The sequence below is a fragment of the Euwallacea similis genome, chromosome 23, assembly GCF_039881205.1.
Source record: "Euwallacea similis isolate ESF13 chromosome 23, ESF131.1, whole genome shotgun sequence".
Classification (NCBI taxonomy): Eukaryota; Metazoa; Arthropoda; class Insecta; order Coleoptera; family Curculionidae; genus Euwallacea; species Euwallacea similis.
The window spans coordinates 484,776-509,737 of NC_089631.1; the positions used below are offsets into that span (position 1 = coordinate 484,776).

The 24,962-nt window shown below is 40.7% G+C and overlaps 1 protein-coding gene across 3 annotated transcripts in view; it reads left to right on the forward strand.

Moving 5' to 3' along the window:
• Nucleotides 1–208: 208 nt before the first annotated feature.
• sls (sallimus) overlaps nucleotides 209–24,962 on the forward strand; it is a 99,601-nt gene continuing 74,847 nt past the window's right edge. Inside the window, exons 1-22 of one of the 3 annotated variants that reach the window (XM_066401787.1) lie at nucleotides 209–626; nucleotides 5,026–5,276; nucleotides 5,335–5,540; nucleotides 5,592–6,380; nucleotides 6,437–6,604; nucleotides 6,809–6,967; nucleotides 7,024–7,253; nucleotides 7,422–7,641; nucleotides 7,704–7,848; nucleotides 7,900–8,899; nucleotides 9,866–11,722; nucleotides 11,772–11,915; nucleotides 11,966–12,367; nucleotides 12,491–14,089; nucleotides 14,143–16,898; nucleotides 16,956–18,846; nucleotides 18,901–19,132; nucleotides 19,204–19,339; nucleotides 19,392–19,614; nucleotides 20,220–20,562; nucleotides 20,613–22,038; nucleotides 23,299–23,428. In XM_066401787.1, coding sequence (XP_066257884.1) covers nucleotides 491–626; nucleotides 5,026–5,276; nucleotides 5,335–5,540; nucleotides 5,592–6,380; nucleotides 6,437–6,604; nucleotides 6,809–6,967; nucleotides 7,024–7,253; nucleotides 7,422–7,641; nucleotides 7,704–7,848; nucleotides 7,900–8,899; nucleotides 9,866–11,722; nucleotides 11,772–11,915; nucleotides 11,966–12,367; nucleotides 12,491–14,089; nucleotides 14,143–16,898; nucleotides 16,956–18,846; nucleotides 18,901–19,132; nucleotides 19,204–19,339; nucleotides 19,392–19,614; nucleotides 20,220–20,562; nucleotides 20,613–22,038; nucleotides 23,299–23,428 — 14,443 coding nt within the window. In that variant the 5' untranslated portion in view covers nucleotides 209–490. The remainder of the gene's footprint in view (nucleotides 627–5,025; nucleotides 5,277–5,334; nucleotides 5,541–5,591; nucleotides 6,381–6,436; nucleotides 6,605–6,808; nucleotides 6,968–7,023; nucleotides 7,254–7,421; nucleotides 7,642–7,703; nucleotides 7,849–7,899; nucleotides 8,900–9,865; nucleotides 11,723–11,771; nucleotides 11,916–11,965; nucleotides 12,368–12,490; nucleotides 14,090–14,142; nucleotides 16,899–16,955; nucleotides 18,847–18,900; nucleotides 19,133–19,203; nucleotides 19,340–19,391; nucleotides 19,615–20,219; nucleotides 20,563–20,612; nucleotides 22,039–23,298; nucleotides 23,429–24,962) is intronic. The other 2 variants (XM_066401794.1, XM_066401789.1) reach the window with 2 other exon arrangements.

Consider the following 24,962-nt stretch of genomic DNA (forward strand, 5'->3'; position numbering starts at 1 on the left):
TCCCACCTGTACAAATACTTTCCAACCAGTCATTCCATACCTTAATCACTTGGTACTGCTCTGTTTCTCCATCCTCGTCTGACATGGTACATGTGCGCAGAGTGCATGCTTGTCTTACCTGCTCACAGGCAAAAGAACACCGTTAAGTTCTATGGTGCCAAAAATAACTCTTGAAGCTCCCTACCTCCAAACTCCTGCAGGCGCAATGCGGGAGACGCCCGGAACGCCTCATTCTTCGCTCGCAACTCGTATTCGATCGACGTCTATAGATTTCGGGGATGATGACTTGAATCCAGCTTTTCAAGAGCCCTACGCAGGCCCTATCGACGAACAGACTCATAGCCAATAGATCTTTAATTCATTTTTCGCTCTTTCGTGTGGTGATTGTAGTGCTATTTCTATAGTCCATAGTGTGGTTTTATTTTAGTTTTTATCTATTCTTTTAATCGACTTTTTTCATCGATCTGTGTGAAATTAATGTGGTGACGAAATGAATCGACAACAGCAGCTCGCGCAGCAACAGCAGTCGTCGCAACAACAGCAATCGACGACGCAACAGCAACAGCAGCAACGGGTGACCAGAACTGAGCAGCATGTCACCCGACAGGTCACGGGGCACATGACAGGTTAGGATTTGATGTTGCTTGGGTTTTGGTGTTGTCAGCTGATTGAGCGCTAAAGATGAATCTGGCAAGAGATCGCTGAAGTATCAAAATTACTGCTTTAGCACGGGAAAATATAGTTTCTAGTAAATCTGAAACTGAAAATAACTAATTAACGGTTGATACTGAAGAAGCTGATCCAGTAAAATTTAATAATTCGGCTTTTCTATTCTGGAAAATTGCAATATCAAATTATCTGGTCAATCAGTATTATCTTTCAATATAGAAGCTGTTCTATACTCTCATATTGTCTTTTCATTTGCTTCCAATATCGACATTAGAATTGTCGAAAACTGCAGATCTTGAAATGTGGGTCAGATCCCCTGCACAACTGATAAAAATAGCTGCTTTCCTCAGTATTGTGTCTCGCTCTTTCCCATTATCCAGAAATGTGACGATACTATGAACTGGATGTGCGCGCACTCAATAAGGGGCAAGGTAACCGTTTATAAGAATCTCTGTCGTCCTAAATTTTCTTATCGCTGAGAGTTGCATACTTTGTTCTTCAGCAGATCGGTCTCTACCAGAGAAAGGGGGGAGTTTTTCTGGCATACTTTGCATTTGCGAGGGATTATTTGAGGGTCTCTAGGGTTTCTAGGGCCGCCTCTTCTTCTAGGGCCGTCACTTTAATGACCCTAACTAGATTTTTGCGTCAAAAAAAGTAAAATTTAGAACTCGTTAAAGGTTTTGGACGTTGGTTTTAATCCTCACTAGAAGTGTTTCCAGAATTTTGAGAATTTTTAAAGACTTTCCGGGCATTCACAGTTTTTTAACAGATTTACTGACTAATTCGACTGGTTTCATATGGTTCGCGTCGCTTGAGAAACAACTCATACGTTCAATTTTGAAAAATTAAGACACGTGAAAAACCTCAGATGAAGTTTTGCAAGTGCCCATTTTCTAAGTGCATTTGAAAGTACTTGCTGTTCTGTATGCCTATATATAGAGTCTAATGCGCACTCAGCTTTAACCACCATCATGGTAAAAGGAATTGCATATCTTGATGTCATTGGGCAATGACATGTGTGACCTTGCACATGCGTACTAGTTTTTTTTAATTTCAAATGCCACAGACAAATAATGCTTAGGTCAGGGTAGATGGCTTCAGATTACTTAGGTAACTTTAGATTACCTCAAACATTTCATTTAGGTCACTTCAGAGTATGTCAATAATTTGAATAGGCCAGTATATATTTCTTCAGGTTACTTCTGTTAATTTAGAGCATCTCAAGTAATGTCGTTGAGGTTACTTCTGGAGATTTACTTAAACCGATTTTGCAGCTTCTGTAAAAAATGGCTACTTCCGGTTAATACCAGATCAAATAGTTCGAAATAATCATTTGCTAAAAATTCCAAAAAGTTGTTTTGTGTCAATTCATTAGATAAGGTTAATTATGTAAGAAAATCAATTATCTAAAATTTAGTTAAACCTGGAATAGAAATTTCGTGGAAATTTACTTCGAAGTAAAAAAGAGCCTTCCCATTAATAGTGGCAAATCTGCAGTAATTTGAGCCTCAACTGTCACATTCTCGAACTTTTAATTTCGACTTATTATTTATTATTCCGGCGATTTGTTACCATGGACTACACTTCTAGTCCTAAAAAAAACGTTACATTTCGTTAAATCGATACCTTCGCTGATGCTTTAGACTGCCTTGTAGAAGAAATTCCTTATGCAGAATTGTAGGTTGCTTCCTAAGACTCTGCCATTAATTTTTGGGATTTTTAACCCTCAGTAACCCTTGAGGTACGCAGAGCGGTGCATAATTCAGAACCATCCCTAAACGTCCGTTTACACTCAACTCACTTTTTGATGAGATTGAGATGAATAATGTAAGTGAACGTTTGGAATCATCTCAAAACTCCTTCGAAACACCTTAGTTAAAGACTTGATACTTTTGTTGCAGGTACAATCAGGTTATTCTTTGTATTAACCTTTTAAAATATCCTTTATTATATTAAATTCTGCCTCCCAGATTTGTGGTCATAATCTAGGTTAATTTAGGTTAAACGTTGAATTGTATACCCACGTCTACACTTACATTTGTGTGAAAGATAATTTTTTTTGAATGCTTTGAAAAAGAACTAAGTTCGGCAACTCAGCCTGGTTTGTGATAGCCAGTTATATGACGTCACTGGTGTGTGATAATAATACGAAACCGGTAGGGCGTGTGACAAATAAACGTTGCAGGATTGCCAATTGGTGCCTTACAAACGATAATTCAAAGATAATTTTGAATTTATTGACAGCAGAGATGCAAAACTGGAGAAACCATTTTTTACTCAGGTTTAATCGGAAAATTTCAAGCGCACCTCTGTGACTTGTTTATTACCACACAAACACTCTCATAAATCCACTCGACAAGCTGCGAAGCACTTTACATTAAGACGTAAAATTTTGTGAAATGTCATAACACCACTTGTACAAAAATGCCTCCTTGGAGCAAATCCAAATCCGAAGCTTCTGAAGCCATAAAGCACAAAAAAGCCGAATATTTATCTTTATTTTAGCCTGCTTTCGCATACGATGGCAACACTCTATTTTCAGAGTATGATTTATGAGCTTGCGACCCATCTGAGGTTACATGAGAAGGATTTTGAATATAGAAATTGATACCATCGTTGTTTCTTCAAGTAAGATATCAAAGGAGAATTCATATCCAAATGTTGCAAAAATTCTTTCGTGGTTCTGTGCATCACCCAAGGTAACACTAAAGGCAAACATTTGGTTTATTGATGAGATCTATTCTGGGATTCGATTAGGAGTAGTTTATTTGCATTAAAATAGACCATAACAATCCGTCATCGAACGTCCTTGCAGATTTTGACAGTTTACTTTAAATTTTTGCGAGCTATAGGTAGTTTTCGCCTATGTACGTCTAGATGAAATAATTGACCACCCGTACGCATTCTTCGCGAAGCTTTTTGGATCATGTGTCATGGTCAGCTGCCACTAAATTTCCTGGAGGAAACTCATGATTGTGATTGGTTTTTTTCGTAAAATGTTATTTATTGCAATTGGGGAAATTCTAAGTAGATTCGGAACGGAGCGCCGCCATGACGAGTGGCGTCGCGTCGACAATTTTAGATCAGTGGATCGCGTTTCAAGCGTCCATTTTAGGAGCAACTATTTTTACTGAACGAATCGGACACATAAGTTTACTCGGCTTATTTTTCTGTTATGTTATGTGGATCCGAGCAGCGGCGGTGCAATGGAACCTTTCGAGTATTTCTTATGCAATTATGTCTTTGCCTGAAATGCAGATTATTTCTCGATGCAACTGTGTAAAAAAAACGTAGTTACAAACTGATTACGTGGTGGAAAACTTTACTTTGGTCATTAATTAAAAGCGATGGCATTGCTAGGGAGTAATACCATCCATACAGCCTGAAAAGTAAATTCACATTTCATTCATATTCCAAGAATATTCAAAATAGCATATTCAGTGAAGGATATGTCATGTCTATTCATATGATGTTAGAAAGAGTATTCTCACTTAAACATATTAGATGCGTAATCATACGCCTATTTATCAAAAATGAACAAGCAGTAGTGCACATTCTGTTCAAATTCGAAGGTGCACTTCTTCCAATTTATGACGAATGACACCGCCGAATGACACCATTGCATTCAAGTTATCTCACAGATGATGAAAGTCAGGGTCAATGCTCTATTTTAGCAAAAAGCGGAAGACTTGATAATTGTCGCTTTTATCGGAATTCACAATAACAGAAGTACCTAAGCGAGAGAACTGAGGCAAAAATGATTATTCGAAAAATTGATAAATTGGAATTCGAAGAAAACTAGAATTTATCTTATTGCGAAGACTTAAACAAAATTTCCTTTAATAGTATTTCTTCATAAAATATCTTTTCGCCAAATTCTACCCAGATTTACCATTTAAGATCCAGGAATCTACAATCAGGAGGTCCTACCTGTCCAGTTTCCAGCGAATTTCATATTTTTCTTCTGTTTACGCCGGTGCTGCAAATGCTCAGTTTGCATGTTGAGTTGCATCAGCCTTGTTTCTTTTATGTAATGAAACTGTTGAAGAAAGTGTCTCTGACGCAAAATATCTTCTCCATGAAACTATAACTTGCCTCCTTTAGTGGTTCACAAAACGGAACTTCACTCCTTTTTTTCATGATTTGTTATTTGGGATAAATCTAGAATCAAAAACTCGTCATCACCATTTTATCGTTAATCTAGTGTTTCCTTCTTCATTTTTCATTTGTGATGGTGTATTTTCCGTCACAGACAAAATCACACCAAGCACTTATTCAACCTTACATTGTTTTTTAATTCATTACTTGAAGAAATTCGCTAAAAAATATATAAACAAGGAAATTTTTCTCTCCCAGTGCAAGGTGGCCAGCTGACCCAAGAACAAATCCAGCAAATGCCCGGGTTCGGACCAAACGCGTCCCCTCCAGTGTTCGAAAAAGTGTTCAGCAATGCCAGATTCGCACAAGGAGGAGTGGCCACCTTCGAAGGTCGAATCACCGGCAAGCCTCAGCCCTCCGTTTCGTGGACGAGGAAGGGCGCACCACTACTCAATTCCCAGAAACATCGACTTTCATATAACGAAACGACTGGAGATGTCACTCTCCAGGTACTCACAACTTCAAAAAATCCCCACAGATCATTCACTAACGAGTAATTTGTCGCAGATACATCAAATTGGCCCGGGAGATGAAGGAGAATATGTTTGCACTGCCAGTAATCAGTACGGAGAAGCTGTGTGCTCAGTGTATATCTCCCCAGAAGGTATGAAAATGCCCCAGCAGTTCTCGCAAAGCCAATTTGAGAAGACGACGACTTACTCCAATGGCTCTATTATTACCGAAGACTTTAAAATTGATACATTCGAATATAGGTAAGAATTCTTGAGGGAAAAATCAATTTTCACATCTATTTCTCCTTTTAGATTATTAAGAGAAGTTTCCTTCCGAGAGTCCATCACGAAACGTTCCACATACGAAAAAGACTCAGAAATATCCACCACAGTGGAGCGGTCTCTGGGCCCGCCAGCCCCACCGCAACTCTCCCAGAAACCTAGAAATTCCAAACTTCTCGAAGGTTCTGATGCAGTATTCACATCCAAACTATCTGCAAACCCAAGGCCTAGAATTTCTTGGTTTAAAAACGGACAGAGAATCGTTGAAAGCCAGAAGTACGAAAGTATCTTCACCAACAACCAAGCTTCACTCAGAGTGAAGCAAGTCACCAATGATGATTCTGGGCATTACACCATGTTAGCAGAAAATCCTCAAGGTTGCGTGGTTTCTTCTGCATATCTGGCAGTCGAACCAGTCTCCACCCAAGAAGGACTCATCCATGAGTCTACTTTCAAGAGTCAACAAACGGATGTTGAAACTAGTGATACCGCGAAAACCCTAGCACCGAGTTTCGTAAAAGTTTGTGGTGATCGTGATGTGACCGAAGGCAAAATGACCAGGTTTGACTGCAGAGTGACTGGTCGGCCCTATCCGGATGTGACATGGTTTATCAATGGGAAGCAAGTGGTAGACGACCACAATCATAAAATCCTCGTCAACGAATCTGGAAATCATGCGCTTATGATCACCTCAGTTGGCAGGAATGATTCTGGAGTTGTCACCTGCGTCGCTAGGAATAAAACTGGAGAGACCAATTTCCAGTGCAATTTGAATGTTATCGAGAAAGAGCAAGTCGTTGCACCTAAGTTTGTCGAAAGGTTTGCTTGATGCTCTATCAATTTTTGCCTGTTTTGAGTGTTATTGTTGTGTTTAGATTCACCACAGTGAATGTTCGTGAAGGAGAGCCGGTACTATTGAATGCACGAGCGGTAGGAACACCAACCCCCCGGATTACATGGCAAAAGGATGGCGTGCCCCTTCAAGCCAGCCCTGATGTCAGGGTTGCCATAGATGGAGGTGCCTCTACTTTAGATATTCCGAGGTAAGAACTTGTGTTGAGCGCACATTAAAGTAAAGTTGAAACACTTTTCAAAATATTTTTGGAACACTTGAGAAAGCGTTTGATTAGTAGAAAACGAACTAAATACTTTATTTAACTTAAATCTATACAGATCTCTTGTCCTTATATCTCCTAAAACTCGACTTTTCTCTCATTATCCGTCTCTCACGAATTTCATCTTCCCAGGGCCAAATCCTCTGATGCCGGCTGGTACCAATGTACCGCCCAAAACGTAGCTGGATCTACCGCAACTAGAGCTCGTCTCTTTGTACAAACCCCTCAAGAACCGGCTCCCGAACCAAGACGCCTGCACTTACCTAGACCGACGAAAGTCATCGAACCTGAGTAATACCTTAAAACCTGAAATCTTGTTTATCATCTGACCTAATATTCTCTAATAGACCCGAACCTGGCCCGGAAATCATTTACCTCCGCCACGTAGAGCGATCAAGGCCCTACGCTCCTGCAGGAGACGAGGACAGAGTTTACCCTCCTCCGAGGTTTATCATCCCCCTGCAAGACTCAATTCAGTTTGAGGGAGGCAAAGTACATTTCGAGGCCAGGATAGAACCAGTCGGGGATCCCACTATGGTCATCGAGTGGTTCTTGAATGGAAAGCTTATGGCAGCTAGTAAGTAGTCGTTTGTGAGAGATGAAAGCCAGCTAGCAAATTTATGTTTACCTGTAGGAGTATATCCATCTCTTAGGAGTCTAAGATATTTCCGCTAGCGATCTTGGCAAAAGCCAATTTGCTAGAAAAAAATCAATCTTTATATTCATTTTTTGATTCTTATTGCAGGTTCTAGAGCAACTTCGATTTTCCGCTTTGGCTTCATCGCCCTTGATCTCATATCACTAATAATGAACGATGCTGGTGAATACGTGTGTCGCGTCTCCAGTTCTACCGGAAGCGCTGAATCCCACGCCATTTTACAAATAAAACAGAGAGAATCCATTGAGCAGAGCAGCCAACATCCTGACAGTTTGCAGTACATTCATCAATTGGAGGATTATTCTAAGTAAATTTCTACTTTAAATGAACGACAAATGGTCAATTTCACAATGTTTCTATGATTTCCAGATACCAAAGACAAGAAAGTCAAGAAGAAAAAACAAACCAAAAGCCGCACTTCATCCGTCCGCTCCAAGATTTAGGGGAGCTCCAGGAGGGTCGCAATGCTCACTTTGAAGCGCAACTGATCCCCGTCAGTGACCCAACGATGAAAGTAAGTACTTTCCTCTTCAACAAAACCAACCCTTATAAACCGACCCTCTAGGTGGAGTGGTACAAAGATGGACGACCGATCACCGCCAGTTCTAGGATCACCACCATCTTCAACTTCGGTTACGTGTCTCTCAACATTATGCACCTACGTGCCGAAGATGCCGGATCCTATACTGTCCGGGCAGTTAACCATTTAGGAGAAGCGATCAGTACTGCAACTGTTCAAGTGTTTGCTAAATCTACTGTAACTGGAGATCTTGGAATCCCAGAACAGCAACGTTACATTGAAAAAGTCCAGGAATTGGAAGCGTGGAGGCAGCAGGATCAGCAAAAGTATATTGTGGAGACTCCTGAGAGTTCTACTCCTCCTGAGTTTAAGACTCCTATTAAAGACCAATTGGGGATTCGTGAAGGGGGCTTCGCTCACTTTGAGGCTCGTTTAGAGCCAGTTGGAGACTCTACTATGAGAGTTGAGTGGCTGAAAGATGGACGCCCAGTTGAAGCCAGTTCTAGAATTACTAGCTTTTTCAATTTCGGATATGTAGCTTTAACCGTTAAAGAACTTACAATACATGATGTAGGTAACTACACTTGTCGTGCCTACAATGCTGTAGGGCAAGCCACTACAACAGCCCAGTTGAGTGTTGTCAGCAAAAAAGATATTAGCTTTGATTCTCAACATCCAGGAGGTCTGGAGAAGATTCAGCAATTGGAGGACTCCAGCAAATATACTAGAAGAGAACAAGAAGATGTTCAAGTGACTCAGAAACCCAGGTTTTTGGGACCATTGAAAGGAACTAATAAGATTGTTGAAGGACAAAGGGCCCATTTCGAAGCCCGAGTTGAACCTCAAAGTGATAACACCTTGAGAATTGAATGGTACTTTAATGGAAAACCAATTCAGCCTGCAAATAGAATCCAGACCCATCACGATTTCGGATATGTGGCTTTGGACATCCTTAGTGTTAGAGAGGATGATGCTGGTACTTACACAGTGGTGGCCAGGAATGCCCTGGGGGAGGCTCAAGTGTCTGCTAGCATGGTGGTTGAAAGTAAGTAGTTTTTTTATTGATTTGAGGGGTTGATTGGTGATTTGGTCTATATTTGGCAGGCACATAGGATGTCTATATGGAAGAATTATTAACAGTTTCTTCTATGAAAGGGGTTGTTTCAGTTTGATGTTTTAGTTTAAATAATGTGTGTCTAAGAAAATATGTTAATGATATAGGGAAAATTAATAAACCGGAATGTTGGCAAGTCATGTTTCATTTGGGGGGTTTTGGTTCTTTCTTTTTTGAGAAAATGCCAAAAATCTGCTTTTTTTAAATATGAAATGGGTAGTTTTAAACAGACATTTTTTACGGCTTTCTGGAGCCTTGGCGTAAAAAGGTCAGTTACTTTTAAAATATTTTTAAAGCGAGGAAAATTTCAAGTGTCTGGCAGAGACGCTTCTGATAATTTACGGAAAAAATTAAAAATCAGCTAAATACCGTCTGGAAAAGTAAAAAATGAACTGGGATCCCCAAAAAATACATTAAAAAATACTCTTCTTCAGGTCATGGATATTTTCGGATCTCTTGGAAAATTGCGAATTTGAACATTTAGTAGGAAGTCCTCAAAGATACTGATACGTGTAAACTTATCTATTCTGCTCTCAGAGGTTGCTAAATCCCTTCCATGAAATATTTAAAGTCTCTATAGTTTGAATGAGGTGCAGTTTTGTGTTCAAAATTTGAGGTATACCCCCTAAATTCTCCCGGAAACATAATACATCTATTATAACTTATGGTCAACCTGTAGTAGCCGCCTTTTTACGCCAAGACATACAACTTAACCTTGACCTTTGCCCCTTTTTTGGACCAAAATCAAAACACATTCGAGCAAATAAATCACAAATTCAGTGGGCGTCGTTGAATGATCTAACACTGACATCCAAATGTTCACAATTATTATAGTTAATTCCAGGAATAATCACTCCACTCGCAACATATGTTAAATTTCATTTTTTCTATTTATAGCGCGTGTTAGTATCGATACCAGAAGCATGCACCGAGGAGCCTATGACAAAACCCAGCACTTGGAACAATCGAAATTCGTCGAGCCTCAGTATCAAATCGAAGAAATTTCCAAGTCCAAGCCCATATTCGTGGTGCCCTTATCTGACGCCCAGCCTTGCCAAGAAGGGAGGAACATTCACTTAGAGTGTCGATTGGAACCCATGGGAGACCCCACCATGAGGGTTGAGTGGTTCTGCAATGGTAGAGCGGTAATTGTAGGATCCAGATTCAGAACATACAACGACTTCGGTTTTGTGGCCCTGGACATTATCCACGCCACAGCCCAAGATTCTGGAGAATACACTGTTAGAGCTGTGAACCATTTAGGATCGGCACATACCTCTGCTTGCGTGAGAGTTATTGCGAGCTCAGATATCATCACTGACAGTCAGCATGAGCAATCCTTGGAGCAAATCCAGATGCTTGAAGATTCTTCACGATACAGGAAGCAAATTCAAGAAGATGTTACCGTTCTCCAAGCTCCTCAATTCACTAGACCTCTACACAATATTGAAACAGTAGAGGGGACAAATGTTCACATGGAGTGTCGCTTACAACCAGTTGGAGACTCTAGTATGAGAGTTGAATGGTTCTGCAATGGCTTCCCAGTAAAAACTGGGCATAGATTTAGACCTGCATATGACTTTGACTATGTGGCTTTAGACTTATTGAGCGTCTATCCAGAAGATTCTGGTATCTACACCTGCCAAGCCAGAAACCAACTTGGGGAAGCAGTTACTTCTTGCAGCGTCAAAGTGATTGCCAAAAAAGATTTACTGTTTGACAGCCAACATCCAGCAGGTCTGGAAAAAATCCAGCACCTCGAAGATGCTTCTCGCTACAAGAGGACTGAATTTGTAGATGAACAAGTAACAGTGAAACCCAGATTTGTAACCAAACCAAAAAGCCTGGAAAACATGGGTGAAGGCCAGCACGCTCATTTTGAGTGCAAAATTGAGCCAGTAACTGACTCAAACCTCAAAGTTGAGTGGTACAAGAATGGAAGGCCTATTACTGTAGGTCACAGATTCCGTCCAATACACGACTTTGGATATGTGGCTTTGGACATTGTAGACTTAATAGCAGAAGATTCGGGAACCTACACCTGCAGGGCTACAAATTTGATTGGTTCAGATGAAACAACTTGCGCATTAAGATGCAGACAATCTGGACAAATAATCACTAGCAGCGTAAATGAAAGTGGTCTGCAACAAATCCAGCAATTGGAAGACAAATCGCGCTACCAACGCCGTGAGGTATACGAAGAAACCACCACTCAAGCCCCAATGTTCACGTCTTCATTGAAAAATATTGACATCAAAGAGGGTCAAAGAGCGCACTTTGAATGCCGTTTAATCCCAGTTTCAGACGCCACAATGAAAGTCGAATGGTACCACAACGGACAACCACTGAAGAGTGGTTCGAGATTTACTGAAACCAATAGCTTCGGTTTCGTAGCCTTAGATATCCTATATGCCTATCCAGAGGATGCAGGAACATACACCTGCAGGGCTACTAATGCCCTTGGTGAAGCCGTAACATCGGCAATCTGCAATGTTCAATCAAAGAAGTCCCTTTATCTTGAATCTGTCCATGAAGGCGCCATGGAACGCATTAGTGAACTTGAGGACTCTTCTCGCTACCAACGTAAAGAAATTTATGAGGAAACCATCAGCCAGGCTCCAGTGTTTACCAGCCCTTTGAAGGATTTGAGGGTTGCTGAGAATCAAGCTGCTCATTTTGAAGCTAGATTGATTCCAGTAGGAGATTCCAGGTTGAAAGTCGAATGGTTGAGGAATGGTGTAGCAATCCAAGCATGTAAGTTGAAAGCTTAAAGAGGTTTTGAAGGTTTTATGGTTTTTTTCAGCAAACCGCGTTACTACCATGCACGACTTTGGCTATGTGGCCCTTAACATGAAATATGTCAATCCAGAGGATTCTGGAACTTACACATGCCGTGCAGTAAATGATTTAGGGGAGGCAGTAACTTCTGCAGTATTAGATGTTAAATGTACGTAAATATTCAATTATTAACTCTCAATTCATTGAAATATACTGCAGCTAAAGCAGCCCTTCAATTTGAATCCCAACACGAGGGAGCCCTACAGAAGCTTCGCCAACTTGAAGATTCGAGTCGCTACCAACGACGTGAAGAAGAAGAAACTAGAGTGACTCAAGCGCCCTTCTTCTCCACCCAACTCAACGGTCCTACAGAAATCATCGAAGGGCAAAGTGCTCATTATGAATGCCGCATCGAGCCTTATCCAGACTCACACCTCAAAGTCGAATGGTTCCACGATGGGAAACCTTTGACAACAGGACATAGGTTCAGAACTGCCTATGATTTTGGGTTTGCCAGTCTGGATATCCTTACAGCTTATGCTGAAGATTCTGGCACTTATACTTGCAAAGCTACAAACCTTATTGGACAAGCTCAATCTTCTGTTCAAACTTCAGTCAAATGTAAGTATATGTACAATATCCGTATCGAGCAATCACTGAGAAAGTTTTAAATAAATATGAAATTCATATTAAGAACATGATGATTGGCCAATCATTAACATTTAATAACTTGTTTAATTGCAGCAAGAGCCTCAATTATCCGCGATACCCAACATGAAGGAGCCCTACAAAAGATTCAATACCTAGAAGACGAATCCAAGTACAAGAAAGTATCCAGAGAAGACGCCATTATCCTAGAAAAGCCCCAATTTGGCCGAGGTCTGAAGACCATTGAAAATCTACCTGAAGGCCAAAGTGCCCATTTGGAAGCCACCCTCACCCCAGTCAATGATCCAACTATGAGGGTTGAATGGTTTTGCAATGGAAGGCCCATTCAAACCGGTCACAGATTCAAAACCACCTATGACTTTGGTTACGTAGCTTTAGACATTCTGTATGCATATGCAGAAGACTCTGGAACTTACATGTGTAGAGCCAGGAATGCTGTTGGTGAAGCTGTGACTACTGCCGCAGTTTCTGTAGTAAAGAGCAAGAATTTGTATTTGGAAACCATGGACGAGCAAAGATTGAAAAAGCTCAGAGAACTAGAAACTTATGAGAGACCCAAGAGGGAAGAAATTGAGCCTTCACCTCAAAAACCTGTATTCTTAACCCCTCTGATCAGCTTGGATAACCTCCAAGAAGGTCAGCATGCCCATTTGGAAACACGCGTTGAGCCCATCAATGATGGTAACTTGAGAATTGAGTGGTTCGTCAATGGAGTGAAATTGAAGACCGGCCACAGATTTAGAACCACTCATGACTTCGGTTATGTAGCCTTGGACATTTTATATGCCTATCCAGAGGATAGCGGTACTTATATGTGCAAAGCAACCAATTTGGTTGGAGAAGCTGTGAATACTTGCACAATTAGAGTGGGAGGTGGTAGAGGAATTTTACTTGACACCCATCATCCTGAGGGATTACAAAAGATTCGGGAATTAGAATCCCAGGGCCACCCAGCACGATTAGAAATTGAAGAACCAGTCCCAACACCTCCGAGATTCATTACTGAACTCAGAGGTACCACTGAGATTTACGAGGGACAAACTGCCCACTTTGAAGCTCAAGTTGAACCTATCCATGATTCAAGCCTCAGAATTGAGTTCTTCCATAACGGAAAACCTTTGCCTCATGGCAATAGATTCCACATCACCTTTGATTTCGGTTATATCGCTTTAGATATCAGTCACGCGGTTCCAGAAGATGCTGGACAATATTCAGTTAAAGCCATTAATAATCTAGGCCAATGCGTATCGTCAATCAACCTTAGAGTAATTTCCAGAGATAGTATTATTACAGAGTCTCAAAGGCCTGAAGGACTAGAGAAAATCAGGCAGTTGGAAGCTCATGAGGCTTATAGACGTCCAGAAATTGAAGACCAAATCACTAGACAACGACCAGTATTCACACAGCCCTTGCAAAACATTGATTTCATCCAAGAAGGACAAAAAGCCCACTTTGAATGTAGGCTTATTCCAGTAGGAGATCCAACTCTTAAGGTTGAATGGTTTAGAAATGAAAAACCTCTAGAAGACAGCTCTAGAATCAGCAAGATCCACGATTTTGGTTATGTTTCTCTAGATATTCAACATGTGAGAGCTGAGGATGAGGGTATTTACCTGTGCAGAGCTTCAAATCCCTTGGGAGAAGCTGTGACTACTGCATCAATGAAGATCAGAAGTAAGTTATTTTTATTCATAACTCAGAAATTACTAATGAAAGTTTTCCTTCAGCCGAAGCCAACATTCAGCTCCAAACTCAACACCCAGAAGCCCAAAGCAAAATCGCTCTTCTAGAACAACCACCAGCTCCAAGACCGGAGTTCCCAGACCAAATTTTCGACAAACCCATCTTCACTCAATTGCTCACTGGACCTACTGAATTATGGGAAGGCCAACATGCCCGTTATGAGGCACGAGTGGTACCAGTCGGAGATCCCAGTTTGAGATTTGAATGGTACATCAATGGAGTAGAGCTAAAACTAGGCTCAAGATTCAAAGTGACTCACGACTTTGGATTCATCACTCTGGATGTAATGTCTACTGTTCGTAATGATTCTGGAGTATACACTTGTAAAGCAATAAATAAAGCTGGAGAGGCAGTATCTTCGATCTCTTTGAAGGTTAAGACTAGATCGAATATTTCTGGAGAGCCTCTGCATCCAGAAGCGTGGGAACAAATCCGCCTTAAGGAGGCTGAAATGAATAAAGTTCCAGAAATGTTCATTGATACGACCCCCCAACAGCCTCCAGTCTTTACCAAACATCTTCTTAGTTATGACCAGCTAATAGAAGGACAGCATGTCTACCTTGAAGGACAAGTTGAACCTAGAACTGATCCAAATCTCAGAATTGAATGGTTCAAAAACGGTGTATCTTTGACCACTGGTGCAAGACTTAGGAGTACCTTTGATTTCGGCTTGGTGACTCTCTCCATTAACAGCGTAAGAGGAGATGATTCTGCCATTTATACCTGCAAGGCAACCAATAAACTTGGAGAAGCAATCTCAACTTGCTCACTTAAAGTGGAAGATAAAGACTGGTTGATGGGTCAAAGCTTGCATCCTGATGCAATTCCCAAAATCCAGGAATTAGAGAAACCCCAAGGGGCTCGACCGGTTATGCCTGAGCCTACTTATGACACCCCAATGTTCATTACTCATTTAAATAATGTTGAATGCTTTGAAGGAGATAGCGTGCACTTTGAGTGTAATGTGGAACCTTCCAAAGACCCCACGATGAAGATTGAATGGTTTGTTAATAACAAACCTCTACCTACTGGTTCCAAATACAAATCAACCTATGATTTTGGTCTAATTTCTTTGGATATCACATACTCCTATGAACAAGATTCTGGTTTGTACACCTGCAAAGCTACTAATAGCAAAGGCTCTGCAACCACCTCTGGAACTCTACGCTGCACTGCCAAAAGCAACATATTCTATGATACTCAACATCCTCAAGGCCAGGCAGGTTTGGAGGCTATTGATGAAGTCGATCAGGCATTTGCCAATAAAGCTAAACATCCAGGATTTGCTGCAGACAAAGATTATCCCAAGCCTGTATGGACGGTGCCCTTGAAGCCGGAATTCACAGTTCTAGAAGGAAAACCGCTGCATCTTGAAGGCTCAGTAGAGCCTAAAGAAGATCCTAACTTGAAGATCGAATGGTACTTTAATGGGAAATCTTTGGAACATGCTTCAAGATTTAAACTCACTAGTGATTTTGGTTTTGTCACCCTAGATCTGACAGATGTTTATGAAAGAGATCAAGGAGTCTACACTGCCAAAGCTTATAATAAGGCTGGAGAAGCTTTTACATCTACTACTCTATATTGTACAAGCAAAGCTAATCTCATTGAACGAACTCAGCATCCTAAAGGACAAGAAGGGTTGGAGAAGATCCAAAATCTCGAAGACTCTCTTAATAGACCAGAAATGCCCTTCTTGGAGGGAGAAGAGGGACATGCCCCAGTATTTACTTCAGAATTTACCAATTTGACTAACCTGAGCGAAGGAGAAATTGCTCACTTTGAGGCAGGGCTTACTCCCATTGGGGATGAAACCATGGTGGTGGAATGGTTCTATAATGGAAAGACCATTGAAGCTTCCCATAGATTCAGGACAGTGCATGCTTTCGGCATGGTAGTTCTTGAGATTTTGGGAACTAAGATTGAAGATTCTGGCACTTACACTTGCAAAGCAACAAATAAATGGGGCACAGCAGAGCAGAGTGTAACCCTAGTATGTGTAGAACGAATCTCCGGGGGACCACCCAAATTTACCACCCATATCAAAGATGTTGTGGGTCTTAAAGATGGCCAATCGGCCCACTTTGAATGCACACTTATTCCAGTCAACGATCCAGATCTTAAAGTTGAATGGTATCACAATGGACGTCCTCTTTTGGATAGTAACCGCATTAAATCTGTCTCAGACTTCGGATTTGTAATCATGGATATTTCATATATTCAAGACCAAGATTCTGGAGAATATGTGTGCAGAGCCTTTAATAAGTATGGAGAAGATTTTACTAGGGCTCATATATCTGCTCATGGAAGAGGAGGTGTGTTTACTGAGAGTTTGCAGCCAGATTCTCTGGCTAAAATTCGGGAATTGGAGAGCTACCAAGTTGCAGCTCAAGCCCCAGCTACTCCGGTGACTGAACCACCTAAGTTTATCACCCAAATTCAGGATATCACCAAATTGGTTGAAGGACAAAGTGCCCACTTTGAGGCTAGACTTACTCCAGTCACTGATCCAGATTTGGTGGTTGAGTGGTACTATAATGGACAAAAATTGCCACATGGGCACAGATACCGCACTTTCCACGACTTTGGCATTGTAATTCTGGATATTTTGTACTGTTATGAAGAAAATTCTGGCGTTTACGAATGTAGGGCTTACAATAAATACGGAAAAGACCAGACTAAGGCTACATTGAAGTGCATCTCTAAGACGAATTTGATCTTGGACTCGCAACTACCGCGGGTAAGTTTCAAAAAATATATCAAAATTATTGTATAAACTTAATACATCTTGTTTTAGGGCATGGAAGGTGGACTAGAGAAGATCCAAACCTTGGAAGACTCGATGGTCCGCACCAGAGATGAAAAAGAAGAAGTGACCACCGGTCGCGCCCCCGTCTTTACAGTCCCATTATCCAATATTGATACCCTCAGAGAGGGTGAAAGTGCTCACTTTGAAGCCAGACTCATCCCTACTGATGATCCTAAGTTAAAGGTAGAATGGTTCTGGAATGGAAAGCCTTTGAGAACGGGCTCCAGATTCCGCACTTTCTGCGACTTTGGTTTCGTTATCCTGGAAATATCCCCAGTCTACCCTGAAGACTCTGGAGAATATTCATGCAGAGCTATAAATGAATATGGAGAAGCTGTAACGACAGCTTCAATGAAAGTATCAGGAAAACGCAGTATTATTCTCGAATCTCAACTTCCGAAAGGAATGGAAGGTACCATCGATAAAATCGCAGAGCTGGAAGGTTTGGGCATGGCCCCATCTCAAGCTACCACAGAAGACGACAGTGGTAAGCCTCCAGAATTCATTACAAGCCCGTCAGATTTGGTCTTGATGGAGAACTCTCTGGCTCACTTTGAATGCAGACTACAACCAATCAATGACCCCAGTATGAGGGTTGAATGGTTCCACAATGGTAAAGCCTTATGGGCAGGCTCAAGGATAAAAACCATCAACGATTTCGGTTTTGTTATCTTGGAGGTAGCTGGAGTATATCAAAGAGACTCTGGATTGTATACATGCAAAGCTACCAATAAGCATGGAGAAGCTAGTGTGTCTTGTAAGTTGCAAGTCAAAGGCAGACAAGGCATTATTTTGGAGCCTCAGCTACCCTCCAACTTCAAGTCTGGAACTGAAAGCATCCAGAAGCTTGAAGAAGAGCTTTATAAAAGGGAAGAAATTGTTGCTGCTGAGGATGAAACACCAAATCCTCCAAGATTTATCGTGGAAATTAAGGATAATTTGGATGTCCCTGAGGGAAATCCTATTCATTTTGACTGCAGAGTTGAACCTAAGAGTGATGCTACTATGAGAATCGATTGGTTCTTTAATGGAAAACCTTTTGCTACTGGTTCCCGAGTCCACCAAATCAACGATTTTGGTTTTATATCTTTGGATATTGATTACAGCTATGTGAGAGATGCTGGGGAATATATTTGCAAGGCTTCAAACAAATGGGGTTATGCCATTACTAAGGCTACTATGACGTCAAAGGCTAAACGCAACATTGATTTTGAGAGTCAGCTTCCTGCCGGAATGAGCAAGGATAAATTTAAGGAATTAGAAAAAGGTCCCACATCAGTAGCTCCACAAGAAGATAAGACTTATGGTCCACCCAAATTTGTCACTCAAATTCAATCTGTGACTGTAGAGGAGTCAGAATCGCTCAGATTCGAATGCACAGTGGAACCAAAAGATGATCCAAAACTCAGAATTGAATGGTATAGAAATGGAAAACTCTTACCTGCTGGGCATCGCTATCGCACAGTGTATGATATGGGTTTTGTCTCTCTGGATATTCTGGATGTTTACGCAGAAGATTCTGGGGAATATGTCTGTAGGGCTGTAAATGAACATGGAGAAGATTTTACTAGGGCTCATGTATCTTGCAAGAAGCTGCCTAATATTATTCTGCAAAACCAAGTACCAAAGGGTATGAAGAAATCTGAAGCTCTAATGCAAATGGAGGCTGCTATTAAGAAGTATACCTCTGAGGTTTATCTGACTGAAGACGACTTGTACGATGTGGACAAGAAGCAACCTCCCAGATTTGTGACTCAAATTCAAAACCAAACTGAGCTTGTCGAGAGGCAAACTACTAAATTTGAATGCCAATTGGCACCTGTGGGAGATCCGAATATGAAAGTTGAGTGGTTCTTGAATGGGAAACCGTTACCACATAGTAAGTTTGTTAAATTCGACGGGAGAGTTTTTAAGTTGATTTTTTTTTCTTTAGAGAACAGATTTACTCCAATTTATGACTTTGGATACGTGGCCATGAACTTTGGCTGGGTATATCCAGAGGATAGTGGCGAATACCTTTGTAGGGCCACCAATTTGTACGGCATGGACGAAACTAGGGCTGTTATTCAAGTGGCAGGAAAACCAGGAATTATTTATGACTCCCAACTTCCAAAGGGAATGAAGAGTATTGAGAAAATCAGGCAGTTGGAGGCCGGATGGCAAGCGTGAGTATTGAGTCCAAGTACTCATAAACGCCAATCGTACTAATCTTTGAATGCTTTCGTTCCTTTTATAGTGTTCCTGAAGCAGTAGAAGAAGAATCTAAACCCAGGCAAGCTCCTGTATTTGTTAGCAAACCTGAGCCTGTTAGTGTGGCAGAGGGAGAATGGGCCAGGTTCTGCTGCAGAGTCACCGGACACCCAAGACCAAGAGTACGCCTCATCAATTTTCATCGTCAGAGTTTTCCGGAGTTTTTGCTTTCAGGTAATGTGGCTCATCAACGGCCACACTGTAGTGAACGGAGCCCGTTACAAACTGACCTACGATGGAATGTACCATATGGACATCCCAAAAACTCGCCAATATGACACTGGTAAAATCGAAGTTATTGCCAGAAGCTCTGTAGGCGAAGCCATTGCGGAAACCGAATTGAAGATCATACCAAGACATGACGATTACAGAGGAGTACTTAAGAATTCGCCAAGGCGTAAGTTTTTGAAGATGATTCTGGGATTACTACATCACCTGTGATAAGGGATTCACCTTGAGGAATATTCAGTGTTAGTCTTTTATCACTGACACTACTAAAACATACTTTACACAATGCACAATTTTTGACAAGCAAGCCAAGCACATAAAATCGCTCTAATACTCAAAATCCATGATCTACCTTTGATGTTCCTGGTCAAAATATTGAATTTCCACAAACCCTCCCAAATTTCCCATCCAAAAGTCTGCTTCGAGGCATATCATCTCAGGATGTTTTAATGCTTTCTGCACAAAGGAGTTTTCAACCAGGTACGCATTTTATATGTTAAATGTTAGAAGAGATGTGTAAATGCATGCTCTCAAGCTGAAAGAATGTTTTTTTAAGGCGATAAAGTTCCATTAGTACCGGAATTTTTGCTTTATGTTTGTTTCCTGGAGAGATCCTATATTGATTGATTATTTGCAAAAATCATCGCAGATTTGCTGATGGTCAGTCTTTTAGTACTGTCAAGCCATTGTGTATCGTATCTAGCTTTATGTACACTCTATTTGTCTCCCCTAAGATATCATCCCACAAAAATACTAACAAGCTTCTCCCTGTAGCTTGGTATGACCAAGAACTAGAACAATATCAAAAAGAACGCCATGACACCGAGCTTGAAAAAGTATTTGACGAACGCAATACCACTCTCCGAGAATCTGGATTAAACGTATCCGGAGTTCACATCCAGCCCAAAGAGTTCATCGAACCTGATACCGAATGGCAGAGAAATGTGAAGCAGAAGAAGGGCGAAGACTACTATTCGAAACTACAGCAACTCGAAAACGAGCAAGTCAGCAAAGAAATACGACTGCGAGAAGCATCTCATCAATACCACATCCCTGGTGAGAAGCTCGCTACCAGTTCTTTGGCTAGAGGAATGGCTCAACACTATCAAGAAAACTTGTAAGATTTTGCCCTATTTTCTTATCAATATCTAAATGTTTCATTTACAGAGAACAACTACCTGAAAGGCCCCAGCTTCAGCCTGTAACCAGAATCCCTAAAGCCGAACCACCTAAAATCGTCCACAAAGACCAGGTGGCCCTGAGAAAAACCGACAGATCCAAAGAAGAGATGCAAACTGAGTATGAAGTAGATTCAGCATCAGGCGCTTACCCTCCTGGCCCTACAGAATCCGGAGTTCATGGTAGAGAAGTCCATGTAACAAGGCAGAAACAGACCCAAAAAGAGCGCCAAGGAGATTTGGAGATTACCCGCAATATCACTGCAACTGAGACTACAGATGTAGAGCATAAAGCTAAGACTCAAGAACGAGTAGTGCAGGGCCAAGTCCTTCCTACTAACCCTCCAGTGTTCACCAAAAAAATCCAGCCTTGCAGAACCTTCGAGAATGATTCTGCTAAATTTGAAGTGGAGTTTGATGGAGATCCGCTGCCTAAAATCACTTGGTTCAGAGAAGATTTCCCTATTACTAGTTCTCCAGACTTGAAAATCTACACCTTCAGCACCAAATCCATCTTAGTTTTGAGACAAGTATTCATGGAAGATTCTGGAGTGTTCAGTGTCGTAGCAGAAAACAGAGGGGGAACTGCGAAATGCAGTGCTAATTTAGTGGTGCAAGAGAGGCGCAGACAAGGCAGGGGTGGACTGGTACCACCTAGTTTCACTACAACAATTCAGTCCACCTCAGTAAACTCTGGACAATTAGTCAGGTTTGATGCAAAGATCAATGGCACTAAACCTATTGATGTCTATTGGTTGAAGAATGGTAGAAAAATTGCTTCAGATATAAGATACAAGACTCTGGAAGAGGACGATTTGTACACATTACTGATAATCGAAACAACCCCAGAAGATACTGCAAAATACGAGTGTGTTGCAATGAACCAAGGGGGTGAAGCCCGTTGTGAAGCAGACCTCTCTGTAACATCCCCTTCTTCAGCACAAAAACCGTCTAAACCAGTAGCGCCAGGAACAGAGAAGAAGCCTCAATTGGTAGAACCATTGAGGGACCAAACTATAAGAGAAGGACAGGCGGTTGCTTTTAAATGCAGAATCACCGGAAAACCGACAGCTCGATGGTTGAAAGCAGATCAACCCATCAAACCATCTAGGTACTTCCAGATGAGCCAGGAGGGAGATTATTGCACTTTGAGGATATCTGAGGCCTTCCCAGAAGATGAGGCAGTGTACAAGTGTGTAGCTGAAAATGCGGCTGGTAGTGTGACATCTCAGGCTAAATTAAGGGTATTGGCACCTGAAACTCAAGAGGCGCCGTTGACTTTGTCGCCAATGAAGGACGTGGTGGTACCTGAAGGTAGTTCGGCACAATTCAAGACTACAATTGGGGGAAAAATGAAACCTACCATACAATGGCTGAGAGAGGGCTTCCTCATACCGGAATCACCAGATTTCCAGGTAGGAATTGTTTTGTTTTTATGATAAATAATTGCATTCTATTTCAAGACTCAGTGTCGATTTTATTCAGCGAATCCGTGGTCCTAACCAGATTCTCCCAGTTTTAATTATTTTCGATTAAGTTATGCTGTAATGAACCATGGTACATCGAAGCCCATCCGAGCGAGCACACGACGTTAAATTTAGCTGAACAGATAAAAAAACTCTGTACTTTCAGGTTTGCCCCCACGTCAAGCTCGATTTGAATCTAAAAATAAAATTTAATGGGCACATGTGGCCAATTAAATATTCAGGCACGTTTAATTTACCGCAATTTTCTCTTAGATAAAGAAACTGATTTATAGTACCTTGAATAACATTTATCGTAAAAATTGAGCGTTTTTCGCAGAACTTAGATCGAAAATTTGCTAAAACTTAAAAAAACTTGATCAAAAACTCCTGATACTGAAGACTGCTAGAATGATGTTTCGCATCTAGTAGAGAATATTTGAAACTGAATTTTCCTTCCTTTAAAACAGAGAATTGATTCCATGTTAAAAGGGATTGAAAATATATAAATATGAAAAGATATAAAAATATAATAATTCAAGTTAAAGGGAGGGATTTCTTACGTTTTACGAACTTTGACAATCAATCATATCTCCGGTAAAGGCAATTTGAGGCAAAAAATACATGAAATTAAAATTTTGTCAGTCTTGAAGATATCGAGTTCTCGAGACATCTTTTTTTGAATTTTTTTAAGAAATAATATTGCAGTGTTTTTTCAAACAAAATTTGTCAAACCTTGGCAACATGACAACAAAATTTAATAGATTAAGAAAGTGAAAACTTCATACGAATTTTTTAAAGCTTTTTTCTATATCGTTGGGTGGACCCTATGTGATACGTCCCTGATTTGTAAATAAATTAACTTGCAAATCTCTCAGATTTCATGTTAAACCTCTCTGATTTGTTATTTAGAACGATAAACTTTGCAATGTAATATATATGAAAATATTTTTGATGTCAACTAAGATAACTTAAAGTCAGTGGCCAGTTTTTCCTTATCATAGCTTCCCTAAATTTTCTAAAAACCAAAATCTATTTTTTCTCTATTTTTTTATAACCTTACGTGGTACGTTTCCGATTTTTGTACATTTAAGTTGCAAATCGCAGTTTTAGAGCGAAAATCTTCAGCTTTTAGAACTTAAGACGTTTTTATTTTTCCCAATTTTTTGTTATATTCAACAAGAACTTAACAAGCTTTTCCTTTTGTTCCAGATGATCCAAGAGGGCAACAACGCCATCCTCCTGATTTCCACCACCTACGAAGAAGATTCTGGGGTGTTCGCATGCCGCGCCACTTCCTCTGCAGGCTCCGTAGAACAGTCTGCAAGACTTATCGTCAAAAGTAAGAAATAAGTTCAAATCTGTTCGCTTGCCTTGTACTGTCTTATCGGAGGCTGATTTTCTTTTCCCCCCTGTTAACGGGTCGAAGTCAACACACACGCCCTCAAAAATTGTTATTTAATGTTATAGTTTCATTGTTAAAATTGCTTCGTTGACGCTTTCTCCCTTTTGAGCTTTCGTTGTCGAGATAACAAGAATCACTGGTGGAATGCGAAAACAAAAACAGCTCTCCCCAAGATTTTTTGGTGGTGGAATATCCTTGTAAAGAGTGACACCTAGAATTAAGGTTCCAAGTGATTTTATTTACGTAGGAGTGAAGTAAAGCTTTCGGCACTAAACAAAGCTTTATTCCCATGTTTATTTGTATGCCATTGAACTGTATATTGATTATTGCATAGATTTTTGTTTAATAAATCGCTATTGTTTAAAAATTCCCTCTGAGTTTCAAAAACCCCGAAAAAATATTTTTAACCGGCACATGCGGCCAAGGACTTTGTAGGTGACTAATCTAAAGTAAACAGGTTTTGTTTTCTGGGAGAAATACCTGCTCGAGGGTTTTGCATGAGGCAGCAGACATCTGCCATGAGGCAGCAGACATCTGCCGCCTCATGGTGATTTATCTAAATTCCTTAGAATATGATATGTTTTTCTAAGTAGTGCAAATGGATTGGAGCTTTGCCAGATCTGTAATTCTAATAGAAAACTGTAAATAACTACAGTGCCGTGCGCAACTTGGAACTATTTTAAACTTTGCGTATATTACGTTACTGACTATATTTGGTTCAGCGGCGCTCTTGGTACTTCAATCGTGCGTAATGCTGCGTAGGGGCCTTCTTTAAAAATAGGAATTGAAATAAAACACGCATCAGTAGGGTACCTTTTATTTGGGAACTCGACTAACTAATTACTCTAGGGGCGTTAGCAGCCACCCACTAGATCTAGTATTGGATAAATTCCAAAAAATAGATATAAATAAATAATATAGTCAAATCACATAAAAAGCCTGGCAGATACAAATACGTGAAACTTTCATATCCTAGGTCAAGCCACTAATCACAAACTAGGTCACTTGGAACTTTAATTCGTCCTCTCCAATCGGGCACAGGTCTAATCTGTTCAATTACAGCCACAAGAAATAGTGATATATTTCTTGCGGCGATTTTCACTAACACTTCACTATAGAACACAAGCACTGTTATCGTCGGGACAGTTTAACTAGAAATGACTAAACTTTCTTGAATCCACACTGGGTCCCAAGAGGTGGGGTGTGACGTCAGATACACACAGAAAGTTGGAAAGCTACGTGTGTGTTCAGTCACCTATAACATTGAGTCATCCAGTCTGGAAATAGCTCAGTGATACTTAGCCTCGAAATAATATTGGGCGACCCCTTCGGGGGGCCATTATGGGTTTATATGGAAGTTTGCGTTGGGAGGTAAATTTAGATCGGTGATGCGCAGTCTGGCTAGAGATCGCTTAGTCAGAGATGCAGTCGGGGACTTGCTGTGTCTGAGATATGTTTTTGCATCGGTTCA